A 24965-nucleotide genomic window follows, 5' to 3' on the forward strand; every position below is an offset into this window, starting at 1 on the left:
TTTCTTTTGGTAGTATTTGATCACCCCTGGGGTTTTTATTTTTTTGTGCTATAAAAAAAAAAAAAAACACAAATTTTGAAAAAAAGAAAAAGTTTTTCTTTGTTTCTGTTAGAAAAACTTTGTAAATACATTATTTTTTTTCTCCTTCACTGGCGGGCACTGATAAGGCTGCACTGATTGGCACTGATGAGTAGGGCTGGGGAAAAAATCGATTTGAATCTTGAATCATGTTGAGAGGTCAAATCGATTCAAAATTTCAGCAAATCGATTTTTTTAGATTATTTTTTTTTTTCACCGGGACCGCGCCAGTCCTGAGAAGCTATGGCAGGAGTTTTTAGGCGAGGCTGCGGTTTCGACCTAGTCCACGAGGCCAGACGCCGCGGACTAGGCCGAAGCTGCGGCTTCGCCTAAAAAATCCTGCCTGCAGCTGCGCAGGACCGCCGCTGACACTGCGCCAGTGCTGAGGAGCTGCGGGCAGGAGTTTTTAGGTGAGTCCGCGGCTTCGGCCTAGTCCACGAGGCCGGACGCCGCGGACTAGGCCGAAGCCGCGGCCACGCCTAAAAACTCCTGCCCGCCACTCCTCAGGACCGGCACGGTGTCCAAAAAAAAACTCGATTCGAATCATGAATCAAGTTTTTTTTTTTTTAAATCGCAGATTGGGGCCACTCTGCAAGTGCCCCACAACTGCATGCTTCTGCGGGGTCCAAGGGGTTAAAGCAGGTGGTGAGAAAGTAACAGAATGCTGCCTGCTTTAACCCCCTTGTTTGCTGTACTGCACAAGGCTGCAGGGCATTTGCAGAGCGGCCTCATTCACTTGAGTGGGTCATGCTTGGTAGGTGCTACACCCACCAACCATGACAGAGTGTATAACTTCTGCTGCAGCTGCAACATGTGTACTCCCCTGGCCACTGCAGCTAAAGGGAGTGTGAATGGGGCAAGGGTGGTAAAAATAGGTCTTAACTATAGGGTTTTACCACCCTCCAAACTGCAAATGTAAATGAACCCTTACTGTTCTGAGCCCCCCTGTAAGGCTGTTTTTCACACTGATGTGCGGTTTACCCACACCACGGGTGCAGCGCAGTGCATCCGCGACTTTCCTGGGGTAGCTGCACTTAGGCATAGACTTCTATTATATCCTGCAGGTGTGGAGAACATTCTGAAAGCTCACCAAATCTCCTACATTCAGAAAGCGCACCAAACCCCCAGGATATAATAGAAGTCTATGGCTAAGTGCACTAAACCCGCAGGATATAATAGAAGTCTATGGCTAAGTGCACTAAACCCGCAGGATATAATAGAAGTCTCATGGCTAAGCACAGCAAACCCGCGGTTACTCCGCACCCGCGGTGTGGGTAAACTGCAGCATATCAGTGTGAAAGCAGCCCTATACTATTATGCCCGGTGTATTGCTTCACACTAACCTGAAGATCTCTTTCCTGCTGCTGGCACCACTCTGGAGACCTCTATCTGGGATAAGAGGTGGAGTGCAGTTGGTATAACTCCACATGGGACAGGAGTCGGCACTACAGAGGAGGCATCGGATTATGCAGATTTTTCCCCTGTTAGAAACCATGAAATCAGACCGAGACAGAAGTACAGTTAAATCACACTTGTTTAATAATAAAAGTAAAAAGAACAAACATAGCCAAAGTTTAGTAACTAGAATGGATAGTCAACCAAGCCAGAAGTCAGGGATCAATGTAGTGGAACAGCAAGCAGGATCTGGAGCCAGAAGGAATGTCAGCCAAGCAAGTCTTAAACAGGATCGCAGGAGATAAATTCTGTGATGTTGACCAAGGCGAAGGCAGAGATCCTCTGGACTGGATGGCTTAAGTAGGCAGGACTGATGAGCAGGATATCATTAACAGCTGAGTAACTGTGGAGAGATAGGAGCTGACAATTAGCTGACAGCTGAGCGGCCAGCTCAGAGAAGGAAGGGCTGAGCCCAGCCCTGACAGCTCCCTACAGCTCCAACTTTACAAGTAGTCCCTTTGCACTGCACTCTGATGATCTGGGATGGCAGATCACCATCTAGCAGTCACCTGCTCATGATCTACTGGTAGAGCGCAATCTACAGGTTGCTGACCCACCCCCCCCCACTACACTGTTATGGCGGTGATCAGTGATTTATACTGGGACTGTGATAGTGTGGTTGGCAATCTGGTGCTAACAGACACTGGCTGGGAGAGTCACTAACTGACACCGATGTTGCTAGTGATACTAATGAAGTGATCAGATATTATACTGTACACTGTACTCATGACACTGGCTGGAGAGGAGTTAACATTAAGGGGCAATCAAGGGGTTAACTGTGTGCCTAACAGTGTGTAATGTTTGCTGCTTTTACTCAGACACATGGCTGTTTTTTCTCCCTGCTTTTCAGGGAGAAAAAACAGCCAAATCGCTGTTATCTGTACACTGAGTTCTGTGCATTTGTAAACACAGAACTCTGTGCTGTAATTGGATGCAGCTGATTAGCAGGTTTCAGCTGAAATCATTAGCTAAAATCTGCTGCCTAACTCATGCTGTGCCTAATCGCAGCCCGGGTTAGCAGAGGGCACGTGCGTGTGCGCCCCACATTGCCAACACTGCACCTGCTCACAATATATTTACTGTGAATGGTCGACAGGTGGTTAATGAAGGGATTATTAAAATGTGTCTGTGTGTTTTAATTACTTTCCTTGTTTTTGTGAATAAGCTGGAGTACTATGTACCCCTACTCATTCACGGATGGGGATGATATCTGGGGCCCCATTATTTTAAAGGTGGCTTCCAGATTTTGATGAGCCCCTCACTCGAGACGCCAACAATTACTAAGCCAAGGTTGTGGGGAAAAAGCCCTTGTCCTCATCAACATGGGGACAAGGTGCTTTGCCAGGGTACCCCCTATGTTGAGGGCATTTGGTTCTAGCCTGTCAGCCTGCATGCTCAGATAAGGGCCTATTATAGATTTTAGGGGGGGACATCACAATTTTTTTAAAGTTTTTTTTTTTGCATGAAGTTCCCTCTTAAAATCCATACCAGATCCTAAGGGTCTAGTATGAATTTTGGGGGCCCCACAATGTTATCTTGTTCATTTTTTTTGTTACACTATTCCTGTCCCTTTGTTTACATTCACCAGTCAGCGGACAACCCTTAGTTGATCACTGAATGGGCCGGCATACATCACTAGTTGTTGGGACACTGGCGGCCGCTGGACCCCAATATGCAGCTTGACGTGGGATCAAATGTTTCACTTCCTGCTTCAGCCAGAGGTTTGGCTCAGCTGAATACCTATTCATCCCTGTTATGTAGATTCCGGGTATTCATCTGGCAGTGTTAGGTTGTTTTTTTCTCCTAGTTACAGTAGCACAAATATAATAACACAGAAGTGTGCCTTGGTCCCTCTTCTCTGAGCAGACTTGTAGCTGAAGGGTAACATAAATCTGTATTTACAGTCTTGTTAGGATTAAAATTACGGAAAAACATACAAAACTGAAACAAATCTTTTCAGCAAAAATTACTTCTGAAAACACCCTTCGGAAGCCTATGCCTATGGTCTCTTGCTTTTTGCTAAAGGCTCTGCTGCTCTAAACTTTGAACCTTTTGATTATCAGAGATCACATGACCCAGTGTCTAGGCGTGTGCTTATGTATAAAGAGCATGCACCTCCCAGTCCTCATTGATTCCTGCTCTTCTGAAAAAGCTGCTTAAATTTAGAATAGATCTTGTAGAAGGACCAAGGGCCCTTTGACTGAAGGGTGGTTGGAACATCCACAGAGAACATCTGCTGCCTCAAATCTACCTGATCCCGATGGAATATTGATTAAGGTGAACAAACCTTTTTGTATCTATTGATCATGTTTTTATATTTTTCCAGGACACACCATTGAGGAACCCTCAAAGGATCATCTCACTTTATCTCTAAACTGTAAAGTGGAAGATGAGGAAATCTCAAACTGTGCTGGACAAAAGACAATGAGCTCAGCTATGGATGGAGGACTTCACAGTGTGGATAGACCAACAAATCCCTCTGACTCTGAACAACCTCGTACTGTGAGGGATGGTGCTGGAAATCAGGGGGAGGAAGAATTTTCCTGTCCTGAATGTGGGGAAAATTTTAGCTCTGAATCAAGTCTTGCTGTACATCAGAGATCACATATGGGTGAGAAGCTTCATTCATGTTCTGACTGCGGGAAATGTTTTTCAGAGAAGTGCAATCTTTACAGACATCAGAGAATTCACACAGGAGAGAAGCCGCATTCCTGTCCTGAGTGCGGAAAATGCTTTTCACAGAAATCAGACCTTGTTAGACATCAAAGATCTCACAGAGGGGAAAAGCCATATTCCTGCTCTGAATGTGGGAAATGTTTTTTACAATTGTCCCATCTTCACAATCATCAGATGTCTCACAAGGGGAATAAGCTGTTTTCCTGTCATGAGTGTAGTAAAAGTTTTACACGGAAATCAGGTCTTGTTATACATCAAAGATCTCACACAGGGGAGAAGCCTTATTCCTGCTCTGAGTGCAGAAAATGTTTTTCAGAGAAGTCCAGTCTTTACAGACATCGGAGGATTCACACAGGGGAGAAGCCGTATTTCTGTTCAGAATGTGGGAACAGTTTTTCGCAGAAATCAGACCTTGTTAGACATCAAAAATCTCACAGAAGGGAGAAGCCATATTCTTGTCCTGAGTGCGGAAACAGTTTTTCACAAAAATCAGACCTTATTATACATCAAAGATCTCACACAGGTGAGAAGCCTTTTTCTTGCCCTGACTGTTACAAATCTTATCCACGAAAATCCAAACTTGTCCAACATCAGAGATCTCACATGGGGGAGAAGCCTTATTCCTGCTGCGAGTGCGGGAAATGTTTTACGCAGGAATTAGACTTTGTTACGCATCAAGCATCACACACTGAGGAGAAACTTTATTTCTGTGATAAATGCAGAAAATGTTTTTCACAGGAATCAGAACTTGCTAGACATCAAAGATCTCACACAGGCGTGAAGAAGCATACCTGCTCCGAGTGCGGGAAATGTTTCTCACAGAAATCAGACCTTCAAATACATCACAGATCTCATACAGGGGAGAAGCCATATTTATGCAATGATTGTGGGAAATGTTTTGCACAGAAATCAGACCTTCAGATACATCAAAGATCTCATACAGGGGAGAAGCCGTATTCCTGTCCTGAGTGCGGGAAATGTTTTTCAGAGACATCCAGTCTTTACAGACATCAGAGGATTCACACAGGGGAGAGACCGTATTACTGTTCTGAGTGTGAGAAACGTTTTTCACAGAAATCAGACCTTGTGAGGCATCGAAGAGCTCACAGGGGGGAGAAACCCTACTCATGCCCGGAGTGTGAGAAATCTTTTTTACAGAAATCAGACCTTGTTATACATCAAAGATCTCACACAGGTGAGAAGCCATATTCCTGCCCTGAGTGTGGAAAATGCTATCCACGGAAATCAAAACTTGTCTCACATCAGAGAACTCATAGAGAAGAAAATCCCAATCCCTGCCCTGAGCTTGGGAAATGTAGTACACAGAACTCAGACCTTGGTATACACCAAATATCCCACACGGCCGAGAAACTGTATTCTTGTTTTGCTTGTGAGAAAAGTTTTTCACAGGTGTCCCATCTTTACATACATCAGAGGTCTCACATGCAGAAGACACATTTCTGTCCTGAGTGTGGGAAATGTTTCTCACAGAAATCAGACCTGGTTAAACATCAAAGAAGTCACACGGGGGAGAAGCCATACGCCTGCCCTGAGTGCGGGAAATGTTTTGGAGACACGTCCAGTCTTCAAAGGCATCGGAGGATTCACGCAGGGGTGAAGTATTCCTGTCCTCAGTGTGAGAAATGTTTTGCACAGAAATCAGACCTTGTTAGACATCAAAGATCCCACACTGTAGAAGATGTACTCCTGCCCTGAGTGTGGAAAATCTTTTTAACAGAAGTCAAGTGTTAGTGTACATCAAATGTGCCACATACAGTGTGGGAAAGGTTATCCATAGAAATCAGAACTTGTCTAATATGAGAAATCTCACAGAGGTGAGAAGCTGTGTTCCTGTCTTAAGTGCAGGGAATTATATCCATGGAAATAGGAACTTTTCACGTCAGAGAACTTACAGAGGGGATGGATTTTAAGGGGGGCACTCACACAAAGTAGAAGAAAAAAAAGCACAAGGCCATCCCCAAAATGTATACAATGTCATTATCCGATTGATACTGTATGAATGGAATAGATTTTGGGAATCTTGGCAGAAAACTGAATGGGCTTGGTGGGAAGGACTCATGGAACCTGGGGGAAGCAGTCTCATTTACCAGTGATAGTAATTCTGGACGTTCAACTTGAAAAAATACTCATTTAGTTCTGCCACACGTCCAAACAAACAAAATTCAATGCAGATCAGCAGCTAATTCCTACCCATGACATATCACTTTCATCCTGGATACAGTAGAATAATAAGAACAATTCTGATAGTGTGGGACTCAAATCTGTCTATAATAGGCTATTTTACCGCTGACAACGACAATGAAACGCGTAGGGACAGAGCGACAGTCCTGGGCGAAATGCTGTAGCAACAGAGATCAGGAGTTCCTAACACTCAGAGCAGCTGATCTTTGTATTAAAGTGTGTCTAGCGGTGAAGGCTGCAGGCCCAGCGGTGGAATAGCCTCAGTTTTATACTAATAGCATCTGTTTGAGTATTTTACTTTGCATTTTAATAAAATATGGTATGAAGATACTACACTGTGAGATTCCTATCTTTCTTGTGGTACACTTCACTGAAGGAAGTGTGTGTATAGATCAGAGATTGTGTCCCAAGGAGCAGTGAAAAGCCTGAATGCCTTTCTCGAGAACTATAGGCATATAGGGGGTTATATATTAAAACTGGAGAGTGCAAAATCTGATGCAACTCTGACTAGAAACCAGCTTCCAGGTATTCTTGCCAAAGCTTATTTGAACAAGCTGATGTTAGATGCTTTGGCTACCATGCACCAGTTTTAGTAATTCTACTCTGTAGAACTTGTGAGTGTGGTTTGTTGCACTTTAAGCTTTTGTAAGCCCAACAACATCATTCATATTCCTGATATGTGGCTGCTGTGTATGAGAGTCTCCTGTTCTCCTTGTATTGCTTCCTTTGTAGGTAATCCCTGGTGTTCCTGCCAGTTCCCCTGTTTTTCTATTAAAAACTGACCAAACTAAGCAGGAGAGCATACCGTGGTCAGTTCTCTAGCTATGCTGGGAACTTGGCGTGCTCTCCTCCAATGATCAGACTTGTCCTGACACGCATACCCTGCACAGCCGTTCACTGGGCAGCTCAGCTTACTGTTGCTTCTCCTCTTCCCAACTCTTATGCAGCTGAGCACAGAGGGAATGCGATCACTTATAAAAAAAGGGTATTTATACACAAATGTTTTGCCTTTCATTTCTATTGTAAACTGAATGGGTTGTTTTACAAGGTAGTGGTTTACAATCACTTCAAGGCTGGGACAAGGGGTGGGCAGGTGGTGAAGCTGCCCTGGGTGCAGTGAAGCAAGGGGGCAAAGAATAGACCTAGGGTGGCAACCCATTCTATGGCATGTATTAATAGTGGGGGGGTGCAATTTTGGATCCTTGCCTTGGGCACTGGATGACCTTGTCCCGGTACTGGTTGCACTGGTGGAAGGGAACACTTTGGATCCTTTGCATGCAATGGATCAACACTTGGTGGAATTAGTCCGGATTTATGTACACGTGGAAATTTTAATGGACACTGCAAATATTTATGGACACTGTTTAACCACCTCAATATCGGGCACTTTCACCCCCTTCCTGCCCAGGCCAATTTTCAGCTTTCAGCCCTGTCAGACTTTGAATGACAATTAAGCAGTCATGCTACATTGTACCCAAATTAATTTTCTATCATTTTTTTCCCCCACAAATAGAGTTTTTTTTTATTTTTTTGCTTAAAAGAAAAACGAAAAAAAAGACCAAAAATATTGAAAAAAAACGTTTCTCATAGTTTCTGTCATAAAATTTTGTAATTGGGTAATTTTTCTCCTTCATTGATGTGTGCTGATGCGGCAGCACTGATGGACACTGATGAGGAGGCACTAATATGCAGCACTGATAAGCACTGAAAGGCAGCACTAATTGGCATCATAGATGGGCACTGTTGGAGCTGCATTGTAATCAGGGCACTGATGATCAGTACCCTGATTACCTATACATGTCTCCTCTGTGAGGAGATGCCGCTGATCGGCTCTCCTCTCCACTCTGTCAGTGTGTATTTATGATGCATCTCCTTGCATCATAAATACAATGTAAAAAGTATAACAGTGTAGTGTAGGTAAAAATATAAGAAATAAAATAATTAGTAAAAAATAAAGCTGTGATGAGCTTATGAAAGCATGTGTGTCTCATGGCTGTCCTCCTTGTCTGCATGCTTTCTAGTGTGAGCAAGAAAAAGCAGGAAATGACGTTGTCTAAGACACCCATACACACTATTAGATTTTCTGCAGATTTTTGTCTTCAGATTTACCAAAACCATACAATATGCGATCAAACATTAAAGGGCCGCACACGGTCAGAAAATCTGAAGATAAATTTCATCCGGTGAACGATCTGCTGATTTTCTGATCGTTAGTATGCTGCTTTTGACAGTCAATTACAAATTTTTGGCAGACAAAAACTGGATATGCAGGCTTGAAAATTTTTGTCTGATGTGACCACAACGTCCGATTTTTCTTTTCATTAGTACGGTTTTCTGCCAAAAAAAATAAAAAATCTGAAGAGCAAGACTAGGCATGCTCAGAAATGAAAGAACACATACAAAACAATTCAGCACATTACATCACTTCTGATGTTGATTTCTCTGGTCCGAAAAATTTCTGATGGCGAGTACCCTCTTCACTTTCAATTTGAGCATCCAACAAAAAACTGATGAAAATTCATCCAATAATCTGATAGTGTGTACAAGGCTTAAGTTTAAATTTGTATGCAATCAGGCAGGCCCTTGCACTACGTGGTTTTGCTAAATCTGAAGACAAAAATCTGCATCAAATCTAATGGTGTGTATGGGGGGGGTCTAAAGCCTTGTACACATGGTCAGATTATTCAATGAATTTTCGGCAGTTTTTTGTTGGATGTTAGTCTCAAATCGAAAGTGAAGAGGGTACTCACCATCAAAAAATTTTCTGACCGTCTGTCCGGGCCTTTAGACCTCTGAGAAAAGGCTGTTTCAACTTGTCAAAGGGTATATGAATAGACTCCATGTGTGGAATTGTCTAAAGATTGGTCAGCCTTCTCCTATGTGTGTGTCCTCCTGAATATCGATGTCTTCTTGGCTTTATGTTACATGTAGTGTAGACATCCTAACTTCACAACACTCAAAACCTTGTATGGCATACATCATTTCTGCAATTTGCGATACAAGAGGAGGTACTAATTCAGAGTCATGTATGGACTTTGATTGACAAGCCCGCATGTAACACTCTTTATACTTGTTTTGTAATGTGCTGATCATGTTACTGTATGTCATATAATTAAAAGTCTGCTTAAGTAACGCATATTACCAACTTATACAACATTAACCACTTAAGGACCAGAAGGATTTACCCCCTTAATGACCAGGCCATTTTTTGCGATACGGCACTGCATCGCTTTAACTGACAATTGCGTAGTCGTGCGGCGTTGCACCCAAACAAAATTGATATCCTTTTTTTCCCCACAAATAGAGCTTTCTTTTCGTGGTATTTGATCACCTCTGTGGTTTTTATTCTTTGCGCTATAAACAAAAAAAGAGCGAAAAATTTTTTTTTGCTATAATAAATATCCCAAAAAATTTTTAAATGTCTTAATCAGTTCAGGCCAATATGTATTCTTCTACATATTATTGGTAAAAAAAAACAAAAAAACGCAATAAGCGTATATTGATTGGTTTGCACAAGTTTTTACTAATAATGGCGGTGATCAGCGATTTTTAGCGGGATTGCGGCGGACAGGTCGGACACTTTTGACACTTTTTTTGGGACCATTGACATTTATACAGCGATCAGTGCTAAAAATAGCCACTGAATACTGTGTAAATGTCACTGGCAGGGAAGGGGTTAACACTAGGGGGCGATCAAGGGGTTAACTGTGTTCCCTAGGGAGGTGTTTCTAACTGTGGGGGGGTGTGGGACAGCCTGGGAGTAGAGAGAGATCGCTGTTCCTAATCACTAGAAACAGCAGATCTCTCTCTCCTTCCCTGTCAGAATGGGGATCTGTCTGTTTACATTGACAGATCCCTGTTCTGGCTCCCTGTGGAGCGACCGCAGGTGGCCGGCAGACATCGCGGCCGCCGGCCAAGTGCATCTGCTCCGGGGATGCAGCGCGGGCTTGCTAAAGCCTTTTTAAAGAAACAGACATACAATGACTGCGATTTGCGCAGCCGTGCCAACCTGCTGTGGGTGGTCGGCAAGTAGTTAAGTAAATACATACAAATACAAATTATTATGACTGAGATAACACTAATCCCAACAGTATTTAAACAAATATGTGTATTATTCCTCATTACATAGATCCTGTTTATTCTTGACTTCCCATTACCTTCTATACCAGATACCTTTATATGTCATCCTCCAACTAGCTACATACACCAGAAATATTTGACATATCACTGACTCACCTGAAGAACCTTATTTTACCAATCATCTGATCAAGGTCATTCACACATATTAATATTATGATTAATCATAAAACCAAATATATTTTGCAAGCTTGCCATGAATATAACACCTATAAGTGCCTTAATTCTGAATTTGGAATAATAATCTAAAATGGGTTTAAATCTAATTTTGCGTAACAATTGGCAAAAAGTGCTGGTGAAACTGTTACCATAGGCTCATGGTGAACACTCCATGAAGAAATCAAGTGTTTTTGAATGGCATAGGTCGTTTAAAGAGGGGCATGAAGATGTCCATGATGACACAAGAAGCTGGAAGCAAATAGACAGAGGATGGATGCAAATGTGGACAAAGGTTATGGAAATCTGAAAAAAACTCTGGGTTGACAAGCTAAATCTCCACCACAACAATGCTCCTGCACATGATGCATTAAGTGTTTACGAGTTCCTGGCCAAGAAATCCGTTACGAAACTTGACCCAGCTACCTTATTCCCCTGACTTGGCACCCTGCGACTTTTTGCCTGTTTCCAAAAATAAAAAAATACCATAAAAGGACACAGATTTGATGACATTCTGGAGATCCAGTAGACAAAGATACTGCGCAGTGTTCTTGAAATTTTAGGAACATATCCAACAGTGTCACAGTCATCTAGAAAAGTGGGCCGCTTCACAAGAGAACAACTGAAAAGGTGTTATGCCCCGTACACACGGTTGGACTTTCCGACGTAAAATGTGCGATCGGAGCTTGTTGTCGGAAGATCTGGTTCTCAAATTTTCCGACAACAAAATCCGTTTGCGCAAATTCTGATTGTGTGTACAAAGTGCCATGCATGCTCAGAATCAAGAAGAGCCGCACTGGCTATTGAACTTCATTTTTCTCGGCTCATCGTACGTGTTGTACGTCACCGCGTTCTTGACGTTCGGAATTTCCGACAAACTTTGTGTGACCATGTGTCAGACTTTATAAAGAATGCAACAAGAAATGTAAGGGTGCAATTAGGACGGCTAAGATAGAACATGAAAGATACATAGTGGAGGAGAGCAAAAAAAATCCCAAAAAATTCTTTAAGTATGTAAACAGTAAAAAAGGAAGGACAGATCATATTGGCCCCATAAAGAATGAGGAAGGACATCTGGTTACAAAGGATGGGGAGATGGCGAAGGTATTGAATTTATTCTTCTCAGTCTTCACGAGTGAATCGGGGGCTTCAGTAACGAAAAATGCAGTGTTTATCCTCATGACACAACACAGGAAGCACCTCCATGGTTAACAGAGGACAGAATTAAAATTAGACTTGAGAAACTTAACATTAATAAATCACCGGGACCAGATGGCTTGCATCCGAGGGTACTTAGGGAACTCAGTCAAGTGATTGCCAGACCGTTGTTCCTAATTTTTACAGATAGTCTACTGACTGGAATGGTACCAGCTGATTGGAGAAAAGCCAATGTAGCACCAATATTTAAAAAGGGCCCAAAATACATCCCTGGGAATTACAGACCAGTTAGCCTAACATCAATAGTATGTAAACTCTTGGAGGGGATGATAAGGGACTATATACAAGATTTTAGTAATAAGAACGGTATCATTAGCAGTAATCAGCATGGATTCATGAAGAATTGTTCTTGCCAAACCAATCTATTAACCTTCTATGAGGAGGTGAGTTGCCATCTAGATAAAGGAAGGCCCGTAGACGTGGTGCATCTGGATTTTGCAAAAGCATTTGACACAGTTCCCCATAAATGTTTACTGTACAAAATAAGGTCCGTTGGCATGGACCATAGGGTGAGTACATGGATTGAAAACTGGCTACAAGGGGGAGTTCAGAGGGTGGTGATAAATGGGGAGTACTCAGAATGGTCAGGGGTGGGTAGTGGGGTCTCCCCAGGGTTCTGTGCTGGGACCAATCCTATTTAATTTGTTCATAAACGACCTGGAGGATGGGATAAACAGTTCAATCTCTGTATTTGCAGACGATACTAAGCTAAGCAGGGCAATAACTTTTCCGCAGGATGTGGAAACCTTGCAAAAAGACCTGAACAAATTAATGGGGTGGGCGACTACATGGCAAATGAGGTTCAATGTAGAAAAATGTAAAATAATGCATTTGGGTGGCAAAAATATGAATGCAATCTATACACTGGGGGGAGAACCTCTAGGGGAATCTAGGATGGAAAAGGACCTGGGGGTCCTAGTAGATGATAGGCTCAGCAATGGCATGCAATGCCAAGCTGCTGCTAACAAAGCAAACAGAATATTGGCATGCATTAAAAGGGGGATCAACAGCAGAGATAAAGCGATAATTCTCCCGCTCTACAAGGCTCTGGTCCGGCCGCACCTGGAGTATGCTGTCCAGTTCTGGGCACCAGTCCTCAGGAAGGATGTATTGGAAATGGAGCGAGTACAAAGAAGGGCAACAAAGCTAATAAAGGGTCTGGAGGATCTTAGTTATGAGGAAAGGTTGCGAGCGCTGAACTTATTCTCTCTGGAGAAGAGACGCTTGAGAGGGGATATGATTTCAATTTACAAATACTGTACTGGTGACCCCACAATAGGGATAAAACTTTTTCGCAGAAGAGTTTAATAAGACTCGTGGCCACTCATTACAATTAGAAGAAAAGAGGTTTAACCTTAAACTACGTAGAGGGTTGTTTACTGTAAGAGCGGCAAGGATGTGGAATTCCCTTCCACAGGCGGTGGTCTCAGCGGGGAGCATTGATAGCTTCAAGAAACTATTAGATAATCACCTGAATGACCGCAACATACAGGGATACACAATGTAATACTGACACATAATCACACACATAGGTTGGACTTGATGGACTTGTGTCTTTTTTCAACCTCACCTACTATGTAACTATGTAAGTTTTAGCCAACATCCGTCAGAAAAATCCATGGATTTTGTTGTCTGAGTGTCCAATCGTGTGTACGGGGCATAAGTGTACAGGTGAGCAAATTTTATTATTTTTTTTTTACAGTTCATTCCAGGAATTAAATTGTCACACCTTGTGTATATACCGTATGTATATATGAAAATCTTTTTATTTTTTGTTGAAAAGTGTACACATATTTTGTGATTATGCACAATGGTTTTCCTTAGAATTTTTGTCACAGTTGTGTGTTTTTTTATACTTTTTAGTGCTGAGCTCCTTTGAAGTATCTTATTCATCACCTTGCTCTATGGTAGGGGTTGTACTAGCACAGCAGCTATTTTCTGGATTTTGTTAGCGCAATTTTCTACACGTGCTTGTTCAAGATTTTAATATATATATATAGAGAGATAGAGAGATATATATCTATATAGATATATATATACTGTATATGCATACAGTATATTATTTCACACATATACATACACTGTGTATATGTGTGTGTGTATATATAAAAAATAAAATACTGCGCTATCTGTGAAACAACAATGGTTTAACCTCGTGAAAAAGTATAAATCAAAATTACAATTCTGCTGCAACTTCTTGTGAGACACACACAATAACATACAAAATAAAAATTCAAGTTGCGCTGATTAATGGTACGTGATCTGTATGATACCTTATAATAGTGACACGTAAGCAAATTTATATATAATAAGTGACCTGTGAAAACAATTTTCCAATAATGCAAAATGATGTAATTAATGAAAAAATCACTATTAAATCTTTGACAGATAAAAAGCCAAAAAAGTCCATGTGTTGGAAGTGATACATTAATGAGTTCCTCCGCAGTGGCACACAAACAAAACACCACAGGAAAAGTGAAGAGAGAAATAGGATAGTGCCTCCACCTCTGCACTCACTGCCGCTTACTAGCTGTAAATGATCTCCTGTTACGGGAGATTAGATGCGCTTGTGGGTTATTCCCCGCCTCGGGTCTCTATGTTGTGCACCAACACTCCCAATGTCCTCACCAATGAATAGCCTCATTCACAGATGCATTTAATGGGTCCCCATGGAAAGACAATAGAGGCTTGCATAATGTAAATCCTTATTTAATCAGTTAAAAGAAAACAGAATTGCACTTACAATTATGATGTTTAAAAACAGCAAATAGAATCGAGCCGGCTGGCTCTCGATAGCAGCCCGTTGCTTCCGGGACCTGCGTACACGTGGTGACGTCAGCACGTCGCTCCTCCCTACGTACGTTTCGTCACACCTGACTCTGATCACCACTTTATTAGTTTCGCTCTCTCCCTGCCCTCCACCTTCTCTTCCTTCAACTCCCTAACAGTTACCTGTAGAAACTTTCACCACCTCAGCACTTCTCTTCTCTGCTACTGACCACCTCTATTGAGACGGAACCGCCCCAGCACCCCGCTTGAGTGCTTCCATTAGTACACCACTTCCTCCAGTCTGGACATAGATATCAGATATTATAGCTGCATAGCATACAAGACTAGGTGACAAATAGCTTGTATGAGATCTGGAACTGTTTATTGCAAGTCAAAAACATACTTTATACCCCACAGGAGAACAGTACCCTCCTGATCATATTACCCTAACAATACAAACTGTAACCAGAAACATAATTAACATGAGCTAATTAACTAGTCACTTAAACCAGCCTAGGTGAGTCAATGCCCACCAAGACAATGTTGCGATTAATCAGACCATAGGTAACCCAATTTACAATGGGACAGACATGCTTAGCAAAAAACACATAACATCTTAATAAACAGCAGGAGACCACCAGCAACAGACTGTCCAACTCCTACATTGGAGTACTTGAAACCGAGAACAATGTGACCAGCTTTTTCAGTGAACATGTATAGTTCAAAATTCAAACCAGGAATAGTCTTCATATATTTCTTGAGAGATTTTGTTGGTAACTGTCCCATTTAGAAGTACTGTAATCCAAACCATATTCTCAGTGTCCATTAAGTAACTTTCCATCATTTTCTCGGTCACCCTGAGCCCCTAATAGACAAAGGGTGACTTACACATAAGAGGGCCCTGGGAAGCTGAACCAGGAGTTTCCTGACCTCTCTAGAAAAAGCTGGGTTCCACGGACCCCCCCCCCCGCCCAAAGTAACTCCCGTTACAGCTATGACATAATCTCACCTCTGTCCTGCCCCAACCTACACATACAATTAGGCCCCGACCCCTACAACCTTGGCAAACAGATGAATGACACCAGAAGTCTAAAAAAATGTAGCCGCACTCTTGAGCACCTGTGGCGTAAGACTAATGCCGTGTACACATGAGCGGAATGTCCGACAGAAAAAGTCATGGAACATGTTCTAAATATTTCCGACGGAACCAATTCCTATCAGGAAAACCGCTCGTCTGCATGCTGTTCCGACGGACCGAAAAGGCGCATGCTCTGAAGCAAGTACGAGACGGAAGCTATTGGCTACTAGCTATTGCACTTCCTTTTTCTAATCCCGTCGTACGTGTTGTATGTCACCGCGTTCTGGACGATCGGACTTTGGTGTGACCATGTGTAGGCAAGACCGCTTGAGCGTAATTCCGTCGGAGAAACCTTCGGAGTTTATTCTGACGGCAAAACCGGTCGTGTGTGCGCGGCATTAGTCCCAGAAAGACTTCAACCAATATAAATCTGCCCTCCAAAAATACTATTCCTGCCTCCTCACTGCCAAGCAGACCTATTTTATCACTCCTATTAACATCTTCTCATCCAGTCCCTGTCAACTCCTCTCTATCTTCAACTCTCTTTTTAGTCCTCCACTGCCTCCACCCACTAACTCACTGACTTCCCAGGAGATCCCCAATCACTTCAAAAATAAGATTATTACAATTTGGAGGAGATCTCCAATGCAGATACCGCCCTCACTTAACACCCCATGTCCACAGGTACAAGCATTACTTTCCTCATTCAATCCCACTACTATAGACAAGGTTGCTAAGCTTTTTTTCTAATACCCACCTGCCCCCCTGACCGTGTTGTCATGCAAATGCTACGGTCACCCTCTGGCTCTAGTCTACACCCTCTAACTCACATTTTCAATCTCTCCCTCTCTTCTGGCATCATTGCCAACTTTCTAAAACAAGCACTAGTCAATCTACATCTCCTCCCTGGATCAGTTGATTGCGTCCCATGGCTTTCAATACCATTTCTATGCTGATGACACCCAAATCTATCTCTCTACCCCTCAGCTCACTCCATTAGTCTCCTCGTGCATCACTAATTTACAAACAGACATATCGGCATGGATGTCACACCACTTCCTCAAACTCAATCTATCCAAAACAGAGCTCATAATTCCTCCCCCTCCACATGCCGTTTCCCCTGATTTCTCTGTCAAAATCAATGACTTAACTATCAACCCATCCCTGCACGATCCTTTTGGCCCCACATCCATTCACTATCCAAAGCTTGCAGCCTCAACCTCTGAAACATCTCCAAAATACATCCCTTCCTAACCGATGACAACAGAAAGCTTCTAATTCACTTCCTGGTCATCTCCCACTTTGACTACTGCAAATCCCTCCTCATTGGCTTATGCTTACATAGGCTATCCCCCTGCAGTACATCATGAATGCTGCTGCCAGGCTCATCCACCTTACAAAATGTTCAGTGTCTGCCACCCCTCTCTGCCGATCCCTCCACTGACTTCTGCTCACCCAACGAATTACTGTAGATCCAAAATTCTAACAACAACTTACATAGCCATCCACAACTCTGCCCCCAGCTACATCACTAACCTGGTCTCAAAATACCAACCAAATCATTTTCTTCGTTCCTCCCAAGACCACCTACTCTCTATCTCCCTTGCTACCTCATCCCATGCTCACCTCCAGGACTTCTCCAGAGCCTCTCCCATCCTCTAGAACTTCCTACCCCAATATGTCTGACTATCTCCTACTCTGTCCACTTTCAGACGATCCCTAAAAACGTATCTCTTCAGAAAGGCCTATCTGGCCCCCACCTAACAACTATGCATGTATTTTCTCCATCAGCACATCCCCCACAGTTACCATTTATTTTATGTATCTCTTGACCTTCCCTCTTAGATTGTAAGCTCTAATGAGCAGGGCTGTCTGATTCCTACTGTATTAAACTGCATTGTAATTGTACTGTTGTAAATCCTTGCGTAAACTATCGGCACTATATAAATCATGTATAATTAATAATAATCTTTGCTGTTAGTGGGAATAAAATAAGTCCCATTGTTGGTATCTGTGAGATAAAATAAGCCCCATCATTGGTGTCAGTGAGGACAAAATGTAACTCCAGTCCAGCATTGGTGTTCAGTGTTAATACATGATCACACACTCCCGCTGCCTCTCTGCTGATGTCGGAGTTATACTTTCACTGTCTGAAATGAGATCACTGCTCCGAACAGTCTGGTATAATTTCAGTGCCTGGTGATGGAACCCAGAGAGTGTTCCAGCAGTCATCACCTCACTGCCGCTCTGTACAGTCCTTGAACACTTGGCAACAATGACAAGCCGTGTTTACACCGAGATGTTTCTCGGGGCTGAAGTTCCTCTGAACTCCACAAGGTGGTGATCTCACTAATACCAAACCAGGAAGTCTCTATGGAATACACACTGGAAGTTCCGGGTGAGAGGTGAGTTGAAAGGAAGTAGAGAGGAGACATTGCTGGAACTGACTGCAGAGGAGGTAATAAGATCTTATTTTCTATTTACACCCAGTAACCCCCCCCCCCCCCGTCATGTCCGTCCTCTTCCTCCATAGTCACTGTGATGTCTTTTATCTCCAGCAGATGATGATACACATATATAGTGTGGAAACCTAGTTTAACCCCTTCGGGGTCAGAACATTTCCTTAACTTTGGAGATGAGTCACCTTCTCACCTTAGCCGTCTCTTGTAACGAGGAATGAGATTCAGATTTGGGTTGTACTGAAACTGGGCCCCAGTTTTCAGGAATCTTTTTTTGGTCGAAGTTGATCAATTATTATTATTATGCAGCACAACAGTTTGCACAGCACTTTACACTATAAAGGGTAGGTAATACAATTACAACACGGTTCAATACAGAAGGAATTGGAGGGATCTGCTCATGGAGCTTTCAATGTAAAGGGAGGCGGAGGTGGTGCAGGAGTAATGGCTGTAGGGTATGATCTGACAGTTTTTAGGTGGAGGTCGGGTGGACTTCCCTGAATAAATTCCTTTTCAAACATCGCCTAAAGACAGACAGGATAGGAGCTAACCAGACATACTGGGGTAGGGAGTTCCAGAGAACGGGAGAGGTTCTGTAAAAGTCCTGAAGGTGAGCATGAGAGGAGGTAACAAGGGAGCTAAAGAGCAAGATGTCCTGGAAGGAGCAGAGAGGACGATTTAGGCGATATCTTAAGATGAGATTGGTAATGTAGCTGGGGACAGTGTTGTGGGTGGCTTTGTATGTTGTGGTTAGTATTTTGAATTATATATGTTGGGCTAAAGGAAGCCAGTGAAGAGATTGGCAGGGAGGGGCATTAGTCATGAATCGGTTAGTAAGGTGTATTAGTCTAGCAGCAGCATTCATAATTGATTGAAGGTGGATAACAGGAGCGTCATCTAAACTTTATTTTAATAAAAAGGTTCACCTATTAATATACTACAAGGTGACCACTACACACATACGGTAGCACTGACCTAACTATCTGGCACTGTGCATGGGAGATAATAACAACAGGACAGAGACACTTCTGTCACTAGACTTCAGATACACACAGGAGCAGCAACAGTTAAACTATTAGAACACAGGAACACTTACCTAATAGTCTCTCCTTCTGGTCGGGATGAGATGCCGCAGCATCTGCTCCTAAGTGGAAGGACATGTGGTCCAATTATGTTCCTATTTCCTTAAAACTCCTCTTTATAAATTACTACAGTCGACTAATCAGGGTTTCTGAAACATCTAGCAGAGATAGGAATTACCTTTTTATAACCAATTGGCTCTGTGATTATTATTTAGCAACAGCCATTTACAAATACAAATGCTGGAGGGAAGCAGCCCCTACACATGTGCCAATTCCTACTAAGGACAGCCCGACTATTAACCTCTTGCATTGGCATCCTAATATTGTACAACCAATACAGTCCAGATAATTATCTGTCTACAGAGAAACCTACATGGATCACATGACCACATCAATGAGGATGGAGGAGGACCGGAATCACATGACTGAGAGGATACTAAACCTCACAGTGGAGATCATCTACCTGCTGATCGGAGAGGTGAGGAGGATTCTGGGAGGTCTCATGACATCATTCTTATCTCTATTAATAAAATGCAGACCTGACCGGAGAGGTGAGGAGGATACTGGGAATGTGATATGATATTACTCTTTTTGCTTAAATACAGAGATTTCCTCCTGTGAAGTCTGAAGATCACATGACCATCACAGTGCCTCCACCTCACTCCCTGACACCTGAGAGACACAACATGCAGAAGATTATAGAAGTTATCAGGAAGATGATGGAGCTGCTGACAGGAGAGGTGAGCGGTGCTGGGAATTCTGGGACATTATCCAGTAACAGACAAGGGATGTGTCTGGATGGTGACTGTATCATTGTGTGTGTCAGGTTCCTATAAGGTGTCAGGATGTCACTGTCTATTTCTCCATGGAGGAGTGGGAGTATTTAGAAGGACACAAGGATCTCTACAAGGACGTCATGATGGACAATCAGCCGCCCCTCACATCACCGGGTAAGAGGAGACTTTATTGTAAAGGAGAGAGCAGTACGGAGGGTCCACCTAGATCCCCCATCATCTGATAAACACATAGAAACAATGTATTCAGTCAGTGTGTGTGTTTCCTACAGATGGATCCAGTAATGGGAACCCACCAGAGAGATGTCCCCGTCCTCTGTATTCCCGGGATTCCACACAGGAAGATCACACCATCCCTCACCATCATCAGGTAGATAAGGAACAATCACTGATAGTATCATTAGGATCTGTACATTATCTGCATTGTTACAATTGATGTCATTTTTTATTGTAATATTCAGAGTGGAGACCTGAGAGATTCTAAAGTTGAGATTAAAGAACAGATAAAAGAGGAGGATGATGTGATGGAGGCGCCAGAGTCTCTAACAGGACACAAAGATTTGTACCAGAACACCGTGGTGGAGACATCCAGCTACAGAAACCCACCAGAGAGATGTCCCTATACTCTGTATTCCCAGGAGTCTACACCGAAAGCTCACACCATCCCTCACCATCATCAGGTCAGTGGAGTTGGGGGTCTGGAACATAAAGTGATTGAACACTCTGACATGTGGAGACGATGTGTGGACTCTACAAGATGATATTTTCTATGTGATCTCACATCATAAATACTTCTATTTTACAGATGTTATTTTCTGCCATTCTGTTGGTTTTTAGGGTGAAGATCTGATGGACATGAAAGTTGAGGGTGAAGTAGAAGAGTTGTATGTGAGGGATGATCAGCAATATATAGTGGAGGCTGGAATGACGAGGACGTTTAAAAAGGAGGACATTCCTACAGAGATTAGCACAGGTGATCTGTTACTGCACACTGATTGGTCCAGAGCAGGGTGGGAGATGAGTGATATCACCTAATAATAGGCTGATAATGTTCCTGATACCCATCCTGCACATTAGGTCTCATTTTCTCTCAGATGAACCCCCTTCTATTTGTTACAGCCACAATTTGTGTACTCATACATGATTTATGTAGATTCTGGGGTACATCTGGCAGTATTAGGTTGTGTTTCACTAGTCACAACATCTCAGATATGATAACACAGATTGTGGCTTTCTTAGGTTGGTCCCTCCTCTTTAAGCTGATTTATAGCTGACCATTTATAATAACACTCTATTTGTCGTCTTGCTCAGATGAAAAGTGAATAGTAAAATAATTGAAACTCCCCACCTAGGCCGATCTTTGAACCTCTTGTTTATTAGCGATCACACAACCTAATGCCTAGGCTTATCGTTGCGTGAAGAGCATTCACCTCCCTCTCTTCATTGGTTCCTGCTCTTCTGACAATGCTGTGTGAATGTAGAAGTGATCTGAGCGGAAGCCCTTTGATTAAAGAGGGGAAGTCATAGCTAGTTGGATCATCCACAAAGAACATCTGCCCACTCAAGTCTACCTGATTCAATTAGAGTCATGAGTTAAATGAACTAACCATCTCATATGTATTGATCCTGTTTTTATATTTTTCCAGGACACGCCATGGAGAAACCCTCAAAGGATCGTCTCCCTTTATCTCCAGGTTGTAAAATGGAAGATGAGGACATCACAAGAGATTGTGCAGGAGAAAAGACAATGAGCCCAGCTATGGATGGTGGACTTCGAAGTGTGGATAGACCATCCAATTCCTTTGACACTGAGCAACCTCGTATTATGAGGGATGGTGCTGGATTTCAGAGGGAGAAGAAATTTTCTTGTCCTGAATGTGGGGATAGTTTTAGCTCTGAATTAGGTCTTACTATACATCAGATATCTCACACCGGTGGGAAGCTTCATTCCTGTTTTGAGTGCGGAAAATGTTTCTTTCATAAATCAGAACTTGTCATACATTGCAGATCTCATAAGGGCAAGAAGTCAAATTCCTGCCCCGAATGTGGGAAATGTTTTACATGGAAATCAAAACTTGTCACACATCAGAGAACTCACACGGGGGAGAAGCCGTATTCCTGTCCTGAATGCGGGAAATGTTTTTCACAGAGATCAGTTCTTGTTAGACATCAGAAATCTCACACAGGAGAGAAGCCATATTCCTGCCCTGAGTGCGGGAAATGTTTTTTACACAAATCAGACCTTCTTAAACATCAGAGATCTCACACAGGGGAGAAGCCGTATTCTTGTCCTGAGTGCGGGAAATGTTTTTCACGGTTGTCCACACTTTACTCACATCAGAAGATTCACGCAGACAAAAACCCTGAGTGCGGGAACTTTTTTTCATGGCAATCAGACCTTGCTCTGCATCAGAGACTGAACATAGGGAGAGGTCATGTTCTTGCCCCTAGTGAGGAAAATGTTTTTTATGGAAATCAGAGCTTGCTATACAACAGCGATCTCACAGAGGGTTGTAGAGAAGAGCAAACGCACATGGGTTCAGTTTGTGAGAGGTTCTTCTAACTGCTCCTAAGTTCTGAATGCTAATCCGAACCTTACTGAAGTAATCGGGAGCATAATCTTTAAAAAAAATTTAGGCCACTTTTAGGTCTAATAGGCAAGTGATCGTCACACAAAGCATTCAGAGCTAGGCATTGTCCTAGGGGACATGTACCAATGCAAACATACAAAAAAAACCCAATTCCGTTCAGTGGGGATTCCAGAACATAGGAGTGGAGCAGGTTGAAGGGCAGCCTGAATATTTATCGGTTTGAGACAATCCCTTGGAGAGGGAGTGCCCAGTAGGTGGCTGCAGAGCACATAAATAGTCCGGGGCATAGAGCAGTCTTGTTCTTGTCCTGGAGGAGAAGTTCCCAGCCTGGAGGGCTGCTGCCCCTGCCCCCACCCCCCCAGGCAGCTAAGCTGAAAATTAGCTGAGCTCATGGAGGCCCCTGCTACGCTAAGAACCTCTGAAGCTAAACCAAGGATTTCACCTAGGATTCGGCCTGGAGAGTCCCCTAAGGAAATGTCTGCCTCACAATGGAAGGAGGCACCCAAGGACTTGTGAGCAAAGATTGAATGCAGAATCTGGGTGACTGTTGCCGCTGTTAACCCCTGGTGCACTAACATGAAGGCTTGCCTGGCCTGGAATGTTGCTTGTGGTGTCCCAGTGATGTCCATTCCCTGAGTTATTGCTGAAGGGACTGTTCTAAGAAGCAGCTGCAGAGTGAAGAGAGTCCTCCTATTACTGTTCAGCGTTCTGGAGTATCCCACACCTCTCTATGCCCTATCTAAGTTTGTTCAGCAATAAATGTTAAAAAGGCAACTCCTAGACTGTTTCTTGAGTCAGAAGAGTGAATGTTGCTGTGTGCCTGGCTGCTGCTGCACTAGTGGGAGAGGAACCGGGAACAAAATTAGTGGGCCCTTTCGGGGGTGAGCGCTACTCTAGTATAGATTATAAGGGGGGTGTCAGTGCTGGGCTCAGCCCTTCCTTGTCTGAGCTGGCCACTCAGCTGTTGGCTAATTCCCAGCTCCTATCTCTCCACAGTTACTCAGCTGTTGATGATATCCTGCTCGTCAGTCCTGCCTACTTAAGCCGTCCAGCCCAGAGGATTTCTGCCTTTGCCTTAGTCAACATCACAGAGACGCTCTCCTGCATTCCTGTTAAAAGACTTGCTTGGCTGACATCCCATCTGGCTCCACATCCTGCTTGCTGTTTTACTACGCTCATCTCCGACTCCCTGACGTTTGGCTTGTCGGACTATCCGTTCCGGTTCCTGAACTCTGGCTATGTTTTCACTATGTTTGTTCTATTTACTTTTATTATTAAACAAGTGTGATTTAACTGTACTTCTGTCTCGGTCTGATTCCAAGGTTTCCGACAGTAGGCGAAGGCCATGAATTCAGAAGATACAGTTAATCCACTTGTTGGTAATATTTTTCCCAGATTGGATGAGCAAGATCACTGCATGAATCGGTTTGCCATGGTGTTACAAATGCTTCTGAGTTGCACGGCTCACCTTGAATCTCCCACTGTGGCTGCTCCAGTACAACCTGTGTTGTAGGCCGTCCCTGCTGCTGCGCCAGTCTCTGTGCAGGCACCCGCCTCGAGTACTACCTCTATAAGAGGTATGTCTAGTTCTGCTCCGCTTCCCCAGCGATTTGGGGGTGATCCAGTCCAATACAGAGTGTTTCTCAACCAGGTTGAGATATACTGTGAGATGCTGCCCCAGGCGTTTCCCACGGACAGAAGCAAAATAGGTTTTGTGATAGCTTTGCTTTCTGAGAGAGCCTTGGCCTGGGCAAACTCTCTATGGGAGACGCGAAAAACTGTTGTCTTGAGTTACCCTGAGTTTGTGGCCTCCTTTAAAAGGGTATTTCCGCACGCTCAGCTTCTGCTGCCAAGTGTCTCATGTCCATCAAACAGAGTACGAGAACTTTTGCCGTACTCTGGCAGCAGAGGTTGCTTGGAACAATGAGACCCTCATGGCTGCTTTTTCTCATGGTCTCTCGGATTCCATCAAGGATGAGATAGCAGCCTGAGATATACCCACTGAGCTGGTGAAGTTGATCATGTTTGCCATCCTCATTGACTCCAGACTCAGAGAAAGACTCTCTTTTAAGGAGCGATTGCAGAAGCCCCCTGTACGTTTGCCTCTGAGCTTTGCAGTCCCACCTGTGCCACCTTCACCACCCATGCCTCCTAGTACAAAGCCGGTCAGTGAAGATGAACCCATGCACTTGGGCTTAACGCGTCTCTCTGCGGATGAGAGAACCTTTAGGAGGAGGTAGAGATTGTGCCTTTATTGTGGCCAGGCAGGT

The 24965-nt window shown here is 43.3% G+C and overlaps 3 protein-coding genes across 4 annotated transcripts in view; all 3 read left to right on the plus strand.

Moving 5' to 3' along the window:
- Positions 1–6741, plus strand: part of LOC141121585 (uncharacterized) — a 46141-nt gene extending 39400 nt beyond the window's left edge. Inside the window, exon 8 of one of the 2 annotated variants that reach the window (XM_073611220.1) lies at positions 4134–6741. In XM_073611220.1, the coding sequence (XP_073467321.1) occupies positions 4134–5925 (1792 nt within the window). In that variant the 3' untranslated portion in view covers positions 5926–6741. Of the gene's footprint in view, positions 1–3859 lie in introns of both variants that reach the window. The other variant, XM_073611219.1, reaches the window with a different exon arrangement.
- The window catches only part of LOC141121617 (uncharacterized), a 185561-nt gene that overhangs the window by 85571 nt on the left and 75025 nt on the right, over positions 1–24965 (plus strand). The gene's annotated exons all lie outside the window — the stretch shown is intronic.
- LOC141121598 (uncharacterized) lies at positions 18152–23584 on the plus strand. The gene is made up of 8 exons (XM_073611247.1): positions 18152–18227; positions 19674–19788; positions 19916–20050; positions 20137–20260; positions 20377–20474; positions 20566–20784; positions 20942–21077; positions 21751–23584. The coding sequence occupies exons 2-8, from the start codon at positions 19684–19686 to the stop codon at positions 22665–22667; spliced, it is 1734 nt and encodes a 577-aa protein (XP_073467348.1). The 5' UTR covers positions 18152–18227; positions 19674–19683; the 3' UTR covers positions 22668–23584.

Source organism: Aquarana catesbeiana, unplaced genomic scaffold (genome assembly GCF_042186555.1).
Source record: "Aquarana catesbeiana isolate 2022-GZ unplaced genomic scaffold, ASM4218655v1 unanchor226, whole genome shotgun sequence".
NCBI classification, from domain to species: domain Eukaryota; kingdom Metazoa; phylum Chordata; class Amphibia; order Anura; family Ranidae; genus Aquarana; species Aquarana catesbeiana.